This window comes from Aegilops tauschii, chromosome 1 (genome assembly GCF_002575655.3).
Source record: "Aegilops tauschii subsp. strangulata cultivar AL8/78 chromosome 1, Aet v6.0, whole genome shotgun sequence".
NCBI classification, from domain to species: domain Eukaryota; kingdom Viridiplantae; phylum Streptophyta; class Magnoliopsida; order Poales; family Poaceae; genus Aegilops; species Aegilops tauschii.
The window spans coordinates 51,660,382-51,675,279 of NC_053035.3; the positions used below are offsets into that span (position 1 = coordinate 51,660,382).

The window sequence follows — 14,898 nt, forward strand, 5'->3', positions numbered from 1 at the left end:
CGGCTGCAGGGAGTGAATACCATTGGGGGACCTCAACCCCGCTGATGTGTCGTCATACAAGTGCACGACATACGGATGACACCACAACTTCCACCGCAAGGTGATGACGGAGAGGTCGCCGCCATTGTCGCCCATGGCAAGAACCGCCATAGTAGTTGAGCCTAACTGCAAAAAACGCTAACATAAAAAAACTTGTCATGGTAGCTGAAAAATGTCCCATGGTAGACGAAAAACGTCTAACACTGGTGTGTTACGCTGGTGGGAGGAGACGGGTAGGTCCGACAGCGGAGGAGAATGCATCGGAGGCGTTGTGGCCGTTGGGTTAGTTGCGCTTATTGTTGTGCCTCTAGTTCCTAAAGATGTCCTTACCGATGCCAATGTCATGGCACCTCGCTTTGATGATGTCCTTATCGCGCTTCTGCAGGCACCACCCTAGGTGCTTCGACAGCTCCTGCATGCGCATCTTCTGGTAGGCAGTGCACATGGTGCGGGACCACTTCCTCGCCGACATAACCACATGGTGCGGTGGCGCCATCGTCGGCGAGAGCTGGGCGGGGAGCCTCTGGATCCGCAGTGCCCCCAACAGGCGGCTGTGTCATGGAGAAGAGATGTACGCAGGCAGCTGCTATGCCATCGGTGCCGGAGGATACACAGGTGGAGGCTGATGTGGTGGGGAGACGGAGCTCGTCGTCGTACTCCGTGGCATCCGAGTCATACTCTGTGCCATCCGAGTCGGTGTCAGAGTCGGCGACCGGGAGCCAGTCCTCCGGTGTCTGCTCCTCCCCGCGCTACGGCTGGCCATGGAGTATGATTGCAGCCATGGGCGGTAGCAGCAGCGACCTCTCCATCATCATCTCACGGTGCAAGCTGTAGTGGCAGCCTCAGGCCGCCCACTTGTATGACGATGCGTCGGTGGGGTTCAGGTCCCCCAACGGCATGCACTCCCCGCAGCCGTCCATGACTTGCCCACTCGTAGCCAGCGCGTGGTTCCTACTACACTCCTTGTATTTCACCCCTTTCACCGCCAATGCCACGACCGCCTGCCTTACCTTCTTGACGAACCCCTTAGGGTACTTGATGTCCATGGCCCCCCTGGTGTCACTTGGCTTCACAAAGATTACCCACTAGTGTCTAAGGCTTGGATTTACTAGTTAGGATCAACGAAGGCGAGCAAAACTCGTAAGGATAGGATGCGAAACGAAGTCTGTGAGTTTAGGGTATAAAAAGAGCAACAATGACTCTAACGACAGATATTATTAATCCATGTAATTAGTAGTGACTATAGAAAAGAGAAAATCTCGAAAGATCGTAGTGCTAAATTAATATTGGATCACTCAAGACAGGCACCATAGAAACCTAACCATTTTTTGTTTGACCTTGCTCATTTTTTAGTTCTCAAATTACTGCTACATTGTCAATAGATTTTTTTGTCAAAAATAGCTTTTTGCAAGGGTCGTCGTCTCATAGATGGACAGGACGCGTGTAGACCACCATTGTACATTTTTTGCCCATGTATAGTTGTTAATCAATACAAAATATAATTACCCTGGATTTGAGAGGTTATCCTATATAACTAAGAGATCCACCCCCACTAATCTATTTATCTTGACATGCAGCATATCGGCCTCAACATGTATGCCCCACATGTGCCACGTTCTGCCACGTCAGCGAATCTTTACATGCAGCGTTCAGTTACCAATGTGAAGAACCGACTGTCCACCTGCCTTCTCTCCGTTTCCACTTTCCAGCCATAAATCATGGATGCCTCTCTCCCTCCCTCGGAAATAAACACAAACCGATCAACCTCTCTCCCCCAGAAAAATTGACGCCAGTTTTCTCCTTGGCTATAGGTGCAGCAGGTCTGCAGGTGGGAGCCGATCTGTGCATCAAGGGTCCCCCCATGGCACGTCTGTTGGTGCTTCTCGCCTCCGCGCGCGGTTCTCTAAAATTCTCTATGGTATGGTCACCCTTGGCCCTTGCAGGTTTGGTGCCATATGTGCCCTAGTCCTCCCCTCCAGTGTGTGTCTCTATTCAGGCTAAGACAGCTTTGGTGTCGTTGGGGAGGTCAATACCGGCCGGTTCCAATAGAATCAGACCGGCTATAGGTGAGTTTCCAATCTGAAGATCGCTTTCTTTTCATCCTGTAAAGAACGAATTGGACGACGCCGGACAGAGCCTCACCCATGGCATGGAGGGCTTATTAATACATATATTTGCCTTGAAGGAATGGCCAGTGTACCCGAGTCCAATCAGGTCACCACGCCATCAAATTTTCAATATTTTTCCTTCTCATGCTAGAGGCAACACATTGGTGTGACGAGGCAGGGCGTCAGCCATGGCGTTGAGGTTTTTCTTTTGGCTTGGAAGGAACGCCCAGTGTGCAGGAGTCCTTTCATCTGAATTTAGAACTCTGATGTCTCTAACAGTATGCAAATTTGTAAATTGCTCCATTGAACAAATTAGTATACAAAGTGCTCTTCCCATCAGGTTATTCTCAGCCATGGTGTGGATATTTTTATTTTGGCCTAGAAGGAACGTCGAGTGTACATGTGTCCTTTCCTGTGAATTTAAAACTATGATATTTCTATTAGTATACAAGTTTGTACATTGCTCCATTGAGCAGGTTAGTATACAAAGTGCTCTTCCCATCAGCTTGTTATATATGTAAGCGCTACAATTTCAATCCACCATTGGGTATGCCTTTAATTGGCAAAGTTTATGATAGATATAGAAGCATCCGCATTTAATATCTTCGTATCTTAAATATGTTAGAATTTTAGCTGCTATTTTATTTATGAAACACATATAAGTAGATTGATGTTGACCGATTCATATAATGATTTGCTAATGTGGCCAAATAAGTTATTTCATCCAGTACATTCTGCGTGCTTCTTTACATATTGTTGTTAATTAATTGCCCTAAGAGATCTTGATTTTGCATTTGTATACATTTTTCTTGCCTACTGCATCCTGCCCATTTGGAGATGGTATAATAACTTATTATGGCGCCAATCTATTTTGTAATTGTGCAAGTTTAGTGTTCAGTACAGCTGTTTCGATGCATTAGGATACGTCAATTTTCACAGTCGAAAAAAATACTCTTTAATGTTTCCTTTAGTTTTGTTACAAGATCTCCATAAGATATATATGATTTTGGTTAGTCCATTCCACATTGTCTGCCATAGGTATTGGCAATTCAAATACGGTCATTTTGTTGATGCAATTCCAAATTAATTGTGGTGGTTATTTGTATCGATTCCAAGTCTAACTGAACATAGTTCCTTTTCGTAGGTAACTTGTGTAGCTAACATGTAACATTCATATTAGTGAGGATGGTTTCCTCATATATGGAGTGTTAAGGATAAGACATCGGATATCACCGAAACATATTGCAACAATTTCATGCAGCAACATGCGGGGTATCACTACAAAAAAATGCACTTCCGTGATGATACGTGTTTGTCATAGTAGGTCGCGTTTTCTGTCATACGTGATGTACATCCATGACAAATTTATGACAGAATCAAGATAGTCATACCTGTGCTGTCGTAGAAGTGTTCCATGACATTGCCAAAATTATCATCACGGAAGTGTCCACTTCCATGACGATAAATCGCGCGTCACAGAAGTGCTTTCGTCAAGGGTGACCGACACGTGGCATCCACCGAAACGGAACACCGTTAAGCTATCGGGTCGGATTTTGGATCTGATAACCCGTTAACAGCCACGACCAATGCCGATTTTCCACGTGTAAAATTCTCATTGGCTGACGGATCCACGCGTCAGCTCCGCGTTGGCACAGGTGTCACCCATCCAACGGTCAAGATGGGCCTATGATATGTTGACACATGGACCGGCCCAAAAGTGGCCCACAAAGTTTAAATGGGCCGACCCAACCGAAGGGCCATAAGATTTCGCGGACCATAATGGGCCGACCCAGCTAAAGGCCCACAAAATTTAGCGGACCATAATGGGCCGGCCCAGCTAAAGGCCCCCACGATTGTGCAGACCATAATGGGCCGGCCCAGCTAAAGGCCCACAAGATTTTGTGGACCACAAGGGGCCGGCCCAGCTAAAGGCCCACAAGATTCTGCAGACCATAATGGGCCGGCCCAGCTAAAGGCCCAACATTCTCTATCAAATCGGCCCGTCAATGGCCTGTCCTAAACTTGTCATTAATGCGGCCCATGGTCACTTCTGGCCCGTTAACAGTCCGCTAAGTAATTGGGCCGAATTACGGCCCGGTGTATTTCCGTCCTGTTAAAGGTCCGGTTTCATTTGGGCCCATTTACAGGTCATCAAAACTTTCGGCCCATAAACGACCGTGAAGGATTTGGGTCATATTCGGCCATGTCTGACATTCAGCCTATTAGAGGCCCACTATAGCTTTGGGCCACTTTCGGCCTGTTAACGTCGGACGTAAACCATGGGCCATATGTGGCCCAATGTCATATCGGGCCCATTAACGGCCCATATAAAAATGAAGATAATCTAGCCTGACCGAAGTTCCGGCCTGTTAAAGGCCCGTGTATTAGGTCGGCGCATTTACGGCCCGTCCGAATTTCGGCCTGTCAAAGATCCGCATCGTAAATGGGCCACCATTTCGGCCTGCTAAGTCCAGTGGGTTATTTGGCACAATCAGGGCCCAATCTCACTTTCGGTGTATTAAAGGCCCATGTTTTTTATGGGCTTGAGATATTTACACCTGTAAGCGGCCTATTTTTACTGAGGGCCCAAATTATGTTTAGGCCTGTTAAAGGCCCACTATGGGCACAGGCCTACCAGAAAAATGTGAAAGCTTATGCTGATTTAGGCCCAGATATTTTTAGTGGGCTACATGCCAATTTCGGCCCGTAATTGTTTTTAGCCCAATTGGAATGGGCCCGACGAATGTTGGCATGTTGGGCTCCTACGAAGCTTTCTGCCGAATACATTACTAAGATAAACCTACACTATACAAAAATAGCGTCGTAATTACTGCAGCCTGAGGCAGCATCATAAATGTTGTATCACAACAAAATAAATTACAACCATACAACAAAAGGCCTGTTGGCATAAAGTTTACAGTCCTTCCAAATAAAAGCACCATCAGATGTATAGAAGCACAGATCATTTGACCTGAGTGCTAATTTTTCAGGCTGTAGAATCTGATGGAGCAGCACGATCTCCACCTTTTTTCCGCCATTGTTCTTGAACAACGAAGCGAATGTCTGATAGTCTGGTTTCAAAATATTCATATCTTGACGACATTTCTCAAACACTATTCTTGTTTCCGAAACAACGTCCATTAGGGATTGGACTTGTGTCTGGAGCACAGATATATCACTCTGTCTAGCAGGAAGATTTTGTTCAGTAGGCGATTTGGACGAGGTTACCTTGACAACTAACCCAGAATTATGCAGGAAGGTGCTTTTTGCACTGTTAGTGGAGAGATACTGACGCACTGCAGCAAGACGTGACATTGTGCCTGTAGTAGCCTTGTCACCTTCAGGTGGTTGTGGCTGTTCAATCATTTGTTCCATAGCTTCCTGAAAGTTTGAACTTGTAGATTAGTGTACCAGATAAGTTACTAATGAGACAAAAACAAACAAAGTAGGTTAAACATTTATACATAACTTATTTTGGTGAACTACTGTAATACATTAGCATGTATTGTAGTGCCAACTACATAATAAAATCACTTTCGGAACATATGCCGATGTAGCATGCCTACTGTATTGTCTATTTCCTCACATTCGTTGACATCTAAGGATAAAGAGATACGGTTTAAAGTAGGATGAACATAGTATGACATCATTCATATCATGGGCAAACAGATATAAAACAAACAGGCTATTTTATCATTGTGTGCGCACGTGAACATAACAACTAGATTACACATCAAGACCAAAAGAATATCCTTCATCACTTTTAAACCATGTAAGGTGAAATGATACGTTAAGACAACTGTGAATAAAAGTGAACAGAGTAACTAACATTGGCTGCAAACCAACTAGTTAAATGAACACATCACAGTACCAATCAGTTCCAGGCAGGAGGAGTAAGGACTTACAACAGCGGCTTGAACTGGTGTGCTCATGCCCTTCATCTTGCTGGTGTGGCAATCCTTGAAGATTTGCACTGCATTCGGTTCAGGTTCTTTTTGTCCACACGGGCTTTCCTCTGTATTTGGAACAAGTCAATATAGATACGATAATATGGCACAAAAAAAGAAGGAAGTAGCAGCTATTTACAAGAGCCTCGTAGTGTGCAATATAGCTACGAGATCCTGTTGTCTGTTGGAATTTCACTTTAGAACGGTTGGTTTTGTTCTTCAAACAGTTAGCCTAGAAGAAGATACACTTGTAAGGCACATACATAAATACAAGTTCAATATGTGGTCTGATCAAATACATATAGCCTACCTGATACTTTGGATCAGACCAGTGTTTAACAAGGGTTGTCTAGTCTTCATCTGTAATATATTTCCACTGGAGATGTTTGGGCGATTTCATTGTTAGCCTTGCCTTCAAAGTGAGATTTTCTAAGGTGGTACCGATACTGTCGCAGAGCAGACTGAAAAACAAGAGTGCATGCTTGTTTAGTTGCATCATCTTTCGGATCCAACTTGAACCTCATCTGTTGAAAAAAGAATGTGAGTCTTATTAGGAGGAAGCTAGAAAGTACGGGACAGAGCAAGACAATATTACTAATTGCGATGAATAACATTACTTACGGATAAATGGTCAAGGAAGGTGTTAAACTGGGCATTGTCTTTCTCATTCCTGTACTGGATCCACGTTGGGAGGATACGTGCATGACACCTAACGGCAACGGCTGCCTCTGATACTAACTTAGCTGACTCTGTAGCATCACGTGGCCTTTTTAAACCTGCCTCAAAATGGATCTCCATTCTTCCTCCTTTAGATTTTGTTAATCTGTCAAGCATTATCCCTGATGTCTGTTTCCGCTTGCACCGTGGTGCTAGTTCAACAACGAACATGGAAAGTGTTAGTGTACATCAAACTGTGAGAGTACATATAAAGGAGCATGCAACTGCAACTTGACTCGATTAGGTACCGTCTTGGTGTTGATGCTCATGAGGTTCATCTCATCTTGCCAAGTCCTGTTGTGTCAGCAGTGCTTCGGAAGTAGTGTTAGGTGTGAAGGCAGCTTGGGAACTGGCCAGTTCCGGAGCAAACGAACAAGTAACTGGTTGAGATGCTGGTACAGTTGAAGCGGATGCTGCAGCTGGTGGAGCAGGTGATACTGTGTTTGTAGATTTAGCTGGTGGACTTGGAACTTCTACTGCACTATAAGTACCAGCAGAATCTCGACGGTAGAACCTTTTCCGTTTCACCCGACGAGTAACAGCACTCCCTACTATATTATTTTCCTTGCTCTTTTCTGACTTTGCCATGTCAAGCTGTACCCACAACACAAAAGAATAAAATCACTCTTCTGAACTCATTGATGCATGATACAGACAAGCAATACTTTGATGTAAGACAACCGTATGAGGATGGAATATGTAAGAAAAACAGGATAACATGACATATTCACAGCTACGATGTGACAACTAAGCAGAAGGATTTTCAAGAAAATAGAAGTAATGCAAGCTAGACACCATTTGAAAGATGCAACCAATATTACTCTGCCAAGTTAAAAGTGTCTTCTCATAAGTGGCAATTCAAAAAATTAGAAGCAGTACAACGTAGAAATCAATGCAAGATGCAACCACTATCAAACTGCCATGTTAAAAGCGTCCAATCATGAGTGACTGATGCGGGATACACAACAACAGTACTTTGATGTAAGAACATGGTATGATAGATAGATGCAGTGTATTCTAGACACAGAAAGCCATGTCATATGCACATGTATAACGTCTAAACTCAGCAGGTGCAATTTAATGAAAATAGAAGAAATACATGCTAGACAACATATGCCAGATGAAACCAATTATCACACTGTCAACTTAGAGCAAGCACCTGCGACGGTGGAGTACGGGAGATGAACTCATCATGTAGACTTGGGACTTCAACTTCATTAGCAGTAGCAGTGGCAAATCTAGAGAGTCTCTGTTTGCGTCGGTGCGGAGGACCACCAACATCCCCTAACTTACTCTTTTCCTTTCTATTTTCTGATATTTCCTTATGAAGTCAAAACCCCAAGAAGATGAATAAAATTAGCTCTGCATAACTGGTTGATGCATGATACAGACGAACACTACTTTGATGTAAGGCAAGCGCAGGATAGGAGGATGGAATATATACAAAAAAAGACAGCGTTTCATACTCACACGTACGATAGGAGGATGGAATATGTATGAAAAAACAGTAAGCGGAAGGCATTTCAACAAAATTAGAAGAAATGAAAGCTAGGCACCATATGAACATGCAACCAATATCACTCTATCAGGTAAAAAGTGTCTCGTCGTAAGTGCCATTTCAAGAAATTAGAAGCAGTGCAAGCTAGAAGACAATGCAAGATGCAACCTACATCACAGTCCCAAGTTAAATGTGTCTTATGGGTAAGTGATCGTTGCAGGTATAAGTTGTAAGCTACGCAGATGGAATTCAACATAATCAGAAGCAATACAAACTAGACATCATACGGAAAACGCAACCACGTATAACAATTCCAAGTAAGAGCAAGCACCTGTGATGGTGGAGTAGGGGAGATGTGCTCATCATGTACATGTATGTTCTAGAAACAGGAACACGTGTCATATTCACAGGCGTTATGTGTAAAGTAAGCAGATGCAATTCAAGTTAGAAGCAATACAAGCTAGACATCATACGCAACATGCAACCACATATAATAGTGTCAAGTTAGAGCAAGCACCTGTGATGGTGGAGTAGGGGAGATGTGCTCATCATCTACATAGCTACGTTGACTGTCCAGCCTTGTGTTGTCTTGCGAATCTTGTTGGGGGGATGGCGGAGTAGAATCTGTAGAGACCCCCTGTTTGTGTTGCTCCTAAGGACCACCATCATCCACTGCCGGACTAATTTCCTTTAGTTGTAATGATTTTGCATTGTGAAGTCAAACCGATAAGAAAAAGGAATAAAATTCGCTCTTCAGAACTCATTCATGCATGATACTGACGAACACTACTCGGATGAAAGGCAGCACATGATGCGAGGATGGAATATGTATGAAAAACAGGATGGTGTGACATATTCACACCTATGATGTGGTAACTAAGCAGAAGGCATTTCAACAAATTAGAAGCACTGCAAGCTAGACACCATATGAAATATGCAACCAATATCACTCTGCCAAGTTCAAACTGTATGGCGTTTCAACAAATTAGAAGCAGTACATGCTAGAAATCATATGCAAGACACAACCAATATCACAGTGGCGACTTAAAGGTGCCTTATCATAAGTGACTGATGCGGGATATGCAAGAATAGTAGTCTGATGTAGAAACAGGAACACATGTCATATTCACAGGCATTATGTGTAAAGTAAGCAGATGCAATTCAACAAAGTTAGAAACAATACAAGCTAGACATCATACGCAACATGCAACCACATATAATAGTGCCAAGTTAGAGAAAGCACCTGTGATGGTGGAGTAGGGGAGATGTGCTCATCATCTACACAGCTACGTTGACTATCTAGCCTTGCGTTGTCTTGCGAATCTTGTTGGGAGGATGGCGGAGTAGAATCTGTAGAGAACCTCCGTTTCAGTTGCTCGGAAGGACCACCATCATCCAATGCCTTGCCAATTTCCTTCAGCTTTATTGATTTTGCATTGTGAGGTCATACCGACAAGAAAAAGGAATATCATTTGCTCTTCAAAACTCATTCATGCATGATACTGACGAACACTACTCTGATGAAAGGCAAAGTCATGATACGAGGATGGAATATGTACGAAAAAATGGACGGCTTGACATATTCACACCTATGATGTGGTAACTAAGCAGAAGGCACTTCAACAAATTAGAAACACTTCAAGACACCATATGGAAGGTGCAATCAATATCACTCTGCCAAGTTAAAACTGTCTCGTCATTGGTGGCGTTCATCAAACTAGAAGCAATACATGCTAGAAATCATATTCAAGACGCAAACCAATATCACACTGCCAACTTAAAGGTGTCCCATCATAAGTGACTGATGCAGGATACACAAGAAGAGTAGTTTCATGTAAGAACATGGTGTGATAGACAGATATAGTATGTACCAAAAATAGGAAAGCGTGTCATATTCACATGTATCATGTGTAAGCTAAGCAGATGCAGTTTACACTAATTAGGAGCAATACGAGCTAGACACCATATGCAACATGCAACCAGATATCACACTGCCAAGTTAGAGCAAGCACCTTGGATGGGGGAGTAGGGTAGCGGAGACTTGGACCTTGTAATCCACTATCAGTACAAGGAGAATCGGTACAGATGCTCCGTTTACGTTGCTGCAGAGGACCACCATCATCGCCTTCCTTACTCTTTTCCTTCCTCTTTCTTGATTTTGCCTTGTCAAGTCAAACCCACAAGAAAAAGGAATAAAATTTGCTCTTCAGAACTCATTGATGCAAGATACTGACGAACACTACTTTCATGTAAGGCAGCCGCATGATAGGAGGATGGAATATGTATGAAAAACAGGACGGCGTGACATATTGACATGTATGATGTATAAAGTGTAAACTAAGCACAAGGTGCTTGAACTTGTTAGAATCGATGCAAGCTAGAAACCATATGAAAGATGAAACCAATATCACTCTGCCAAATTAAAAGGGTGCCCTAACAAATGTATTTGACCAAATTGGAAGCAATACATGGCAACAGGCTAGAAATAATATGCAATATGCAACGAATAAAGGTGACTCATCGTAAGGGATTGATGCAGGATACATAAGAGAGGTAGTTTCATGTAAGAATAAGGTTAACACATAGATGTAGTGTGTACCAAAAATAGGAAGGCATGCCATATTCACAAGTATAGTGTGTAAACTAAGCAGATGCAATTTACCCTAATTAGAAGCATTACAAGCTAGACACCGTATGCAACATGTAACCACATATCGCACTGCAAAGTTAGAGCAAGCACCTGTGATGGTGGTGTAGGGGAAGTGCGGTCTTCAGGTACAGAGCTACGTTCAATATCTTCATTTAGGCTTGTTGTTTCTTGAGAATCATGTGGAGAGGATGAAATTGCATTCTTTATAAGAGTATTGAGTCTCATATTAACCCACGCGCGTGACTGTCTCATCATAAGCGATAGACGCAGGATACACAAGAACAATAGTTTGATGTAAGAACATGGTGTGATAGGCAGATGTAGTATGTACGAAAAACAGGAAGGCGTGTCATATTCACATGTATAATGTGTAAGCTAAGGAGATGCAATTTAACAAATTAGGAGCATTGATGAGGGATACACAAGAAAAGTAGTTTGATGTAAGAACATGGTTAATAGAAAGACGTAGTATGTACCACAAACAGGAAGGCATGTCATATTCACAAGTATAATGTGTTAACTAAGTAGATGCAATTTACCCTAATTAGAAGCATTACAAGGTAGACACCATATGCAATATGCAACCACATATCACACTGCCAAGTAAGAGCAAGCACCTGCGATGGTGGTGTGGGGGAATTGCGGTGATCAACTAGAGAGCTACGTTGACTATCTTCATTTAGCCTTGCTGTTTCTTGAGAATCATGTGGGGAGGATGACACTGCACTCTTTAAACGAGTAGGGCGTCTCACAGTAACCCACTCGGGTGACTGTCTCATCATAAGTGATTGACGAGGGATACAAAAGACAATTAGTTTGATGTACGAACATGGTTAATAGACATATGTAGTATGTATCAAAAACAGGAAGGCATGTCATTATCAAAGGTATAATGTGTAAAGTAAGCAGATGCAATTTAACCAAATTGGAAGCAATACAAGCTAGACACCATATGCAACATGCAACCACATTTGACAGCGCGAAGTTAAAGCAAGCACCTGGGATGGTTGTGTGTGGCAATTGAGATCATCAACTGCAGAGCTACGTTTACTGTCTCCAACTGGTGACACTGCACCCATTAGAGCACTGAAACGCTTAGTGCTTATCTTCGAATTACACTCGAGCGACTTCTGTCTTTTCTTTTCTGCATTCATCAACACTGCGTCAGAGTCTGAAATACCCATGCATAAAAAAAATAGTGTGAGTATGGGTGAAGTGTGTGCACAATTAGTACAGTGTAAAGCTAGCAGATAGCAGGTCGGTGAGAAATAAATGACGGGAGACATATGATAGCTCTACAACATGCATGGCACACTAAATTACTACAGGAATCTATGAAAATAACAGTCAACTGAAAGCAAATAGTTCAGTCCATTTTTTCTGCACCGTCCGATGTACAAAGAACGGGCAGATCGCCTTCATCTACCTCCAGCTAGTCAGTGTTGACGATCTTCCTCGAGATGCCAGCGACCACCGGCCCAGTATTCCTCCCCTTCCTGCGCCCTCCCCTCGACCTCACCGCACCGCCGTGCTTGGCACCATCCCCCCGGCCATCCATTCAAGCCCCACCGACCTCCATATCGGGTGCAAGGAGCTCCTGCGCCCCACACCCCTATGATAGACACCGATGCGCCACTTCCCCGGGGAACAGGCGGACTAGGTGCTCCGCGCGCCTAAGCGGGTGCTACTTCTTTTAATTGCGGTTTGACTGACCCTGAATTGAAATCCAGGCGGGCTACTGACCTCTAGCAAAGGTGAAATAGTAAAAGGGAGGAAACCTTGTGCATTTAGTATCACGAAGAAGATGTAGTAAGAAGCGCTCAACTAGTTTCTTTCGTGGGATGAATACGGTATGAGCGGAGACGTAAGATTTGCACGAATAAGGGAAGAGGAGTACCTCTTTCTGCTGGCAGTGCTGTGTACTCCTTCTGTTTTTCCGACGATCTTCTTGTTGTTCGCCGGAAACCAGAAGTTGTGGAGGACGGTGCAGCCTTGGACGAACCCATGGCCAAGTTGTTGAGTGTGGTGCGGTGGCCGTCTGTCGGCAGCGGGGAAGCAGATCCGAGGCGGCGAACGACGGCGTAGCGGGAACAGCTCCGGTGCGGTGGACGGTTGCGACAGTGGAGCCACAACAGCGAGGCGCAGGACGGCGTGGTCGGATTGGTTCTGGTACGGCGCACGTCGGCGTCGGCGTCGTGGAGGCAGCTCTGCCTCGGCTTCAGCTGCTAAGTCCTTGAGGGTGTTGCGGTTGCGGTTGCGTTGGACGACGACGTCGGGGTACCGGCTCCGGCGTGATGGAGGAGGGCGGCGGTGGATTGGCCGATATGGGGTGGAGGACGGAGGAGGCTGGGGTTTCGCGGCTGGTGGAGAGGGCGTTTTCACGCCCATAGAGTACGAATGGGGAAACGGAGGGAGGCGGGGAACTAAGGGGGAACAATGTTTCGGTTTGAGACGCGCTTGTTTGAAATTTGGGGAAAGTTACAAACTTTACCCCCATCTAAAATTTCGGACATATTGCGGGTTGGGGGTAGGACAGTCATGTTAGGTGTCCCAAATGTGGGCAGGATAGATTTCGGCCGAGCGCATGGGTAGGCGCCCACGGCGTATGAATGCTTCTCGGAGGCGGTTGAGACTGGCGTCTTGGTGAAGTTACAAACCTACTCCAGTTTAGACCTTTGGACATCGGGCCGATAGGCTACACGGGCCAGAGTCAGGACAGTAATTGCCTACCACCAAAACATTAGTCTCGCGCGGTTTTGGGTGACCAGAGGCCTATTTGGCGCTTGGTTCAATATTTGGGAGCAGAAGCATTAACGTTTTCGGTTCACAAATCTTTACTCTTGAAAATCCTAAAGCTACGAATATTTTGGAATGGAGGGGCCGGGGTACATTTGAATATACGTTGTACATGAGTATATATTAAAAAATATGCAACTTACCTCAGGTCATGCATGGTTCCAGATATAATCTCCTTGGTTGCAAAAAAAAGTTAGATATGCATATGAATATATATAGCATGTTCAAACTCACAACAAAGATTGATGCCCCCTTTTACATCTGATTTACAAATGCCATTATCTCGGGTTCAAAGAGATGAATGCACTTCCTATGAATTCGAATCTTTGAAACCCCCTTTATGTTGAATTCGACATGTATTCTATTTCGTAGCTAGCAATTTGGAATGTATCCATGCAAGTGACAAATGTATAAAGTGCTTCACACTAACAACATGGACTGCACTAATTAATGTTTATATATGAATTGCAAAAGCATCCATTGCCTGTATTTCAAACCGCTCTCACTCTATGGATCGATAATATGAAATAAACACATGCACATGCTAGAATTCAATAGAGTATGGGTGTCTGATAGACCGATTTTCGTCCATACGCAATTTGCAAAATTCATGATCTCATCCAAAAATAATAATGCCATTTATATTTTAATTTAATGCGTAGAACCGCCTTTTACATGTAGATGCACTATGCCTCGCCCCGTTCTCACAAACGCGTTATATATCTCTCTATCTAACGCATAAGTGCACACACTTTATATGCATCGGCATTTCTCTTTCGCACATGCTCACAATCTTTCTCAGGGTGTCGGGGTGTCTCACGCACATGCTCTCTCTGTTTCTCTCTCTCTCTCTTTCTGACTACTATGTAGCACTCTTTTCACTAATCTCAGTTGGAAAACACTATTTCTCTCACATGCATATATACACATGCACGGTCTCTACTAGCCCTCTATACGCACATATATGTGCCTACGTGTCTCCCGCATGCACATTATCTTTAGGCCTCTCTCGCACACATTGCCCCCCCGACACACCTCTCTCTTAGTAGTTGGCAGATATGATTTCATCATATCATTCGGTAGGATATCCCTGGCTGTTAGGCTGGATGATAATACGAGGCAAAGTTTTACCCTAGTTCGGAT

At 44.0% G+C, this 14,898-nt stretch overlaps 1 protein-coding gene across 1 annotated transcript; it reads right to left on the bottom strand.

Moving 5' to 3' along the window:
- Nucleotides 1–346: 346 nt before the first annotated feature.
- Nucleotides 347–1,085, bottom strand: LOC109739499 (zinc-finger homeodomain protein 9-like). Its single transcript, XM_073506646.1, has 2 exons — nt 895–1,085; nt 347–590 (listed from the first exon to the last, which is right to left on the bottom strand). Exons 1-2 carry the CDS (start codon nt 1,083–1,085, stop codon nt 347–349), a joined length of 435 nt encoding a protein of 144 aa, XP_073362747.1.
- Between the last annotated feature and the right edge of the window lie 13,813 nt (nt 1,086–14,898).

Bases quoted from the DNA above. Each gene is read 5' to 3' on its own strand.
- LOC109739499 (XM_073506646.1), bottom strand. From the start codon at position 1,085: ATGGACATCAAGTACCCTAAGGGGTTCGTCAAGAAGGTAAGGCAGGCG. The intron at 591-894 runs GTGGGCGGCCTG...TCCATGACACAG, and splicing joins ACCGACGCATCGTCATACAA to CCGCCTGTTGGGGGCACTGC.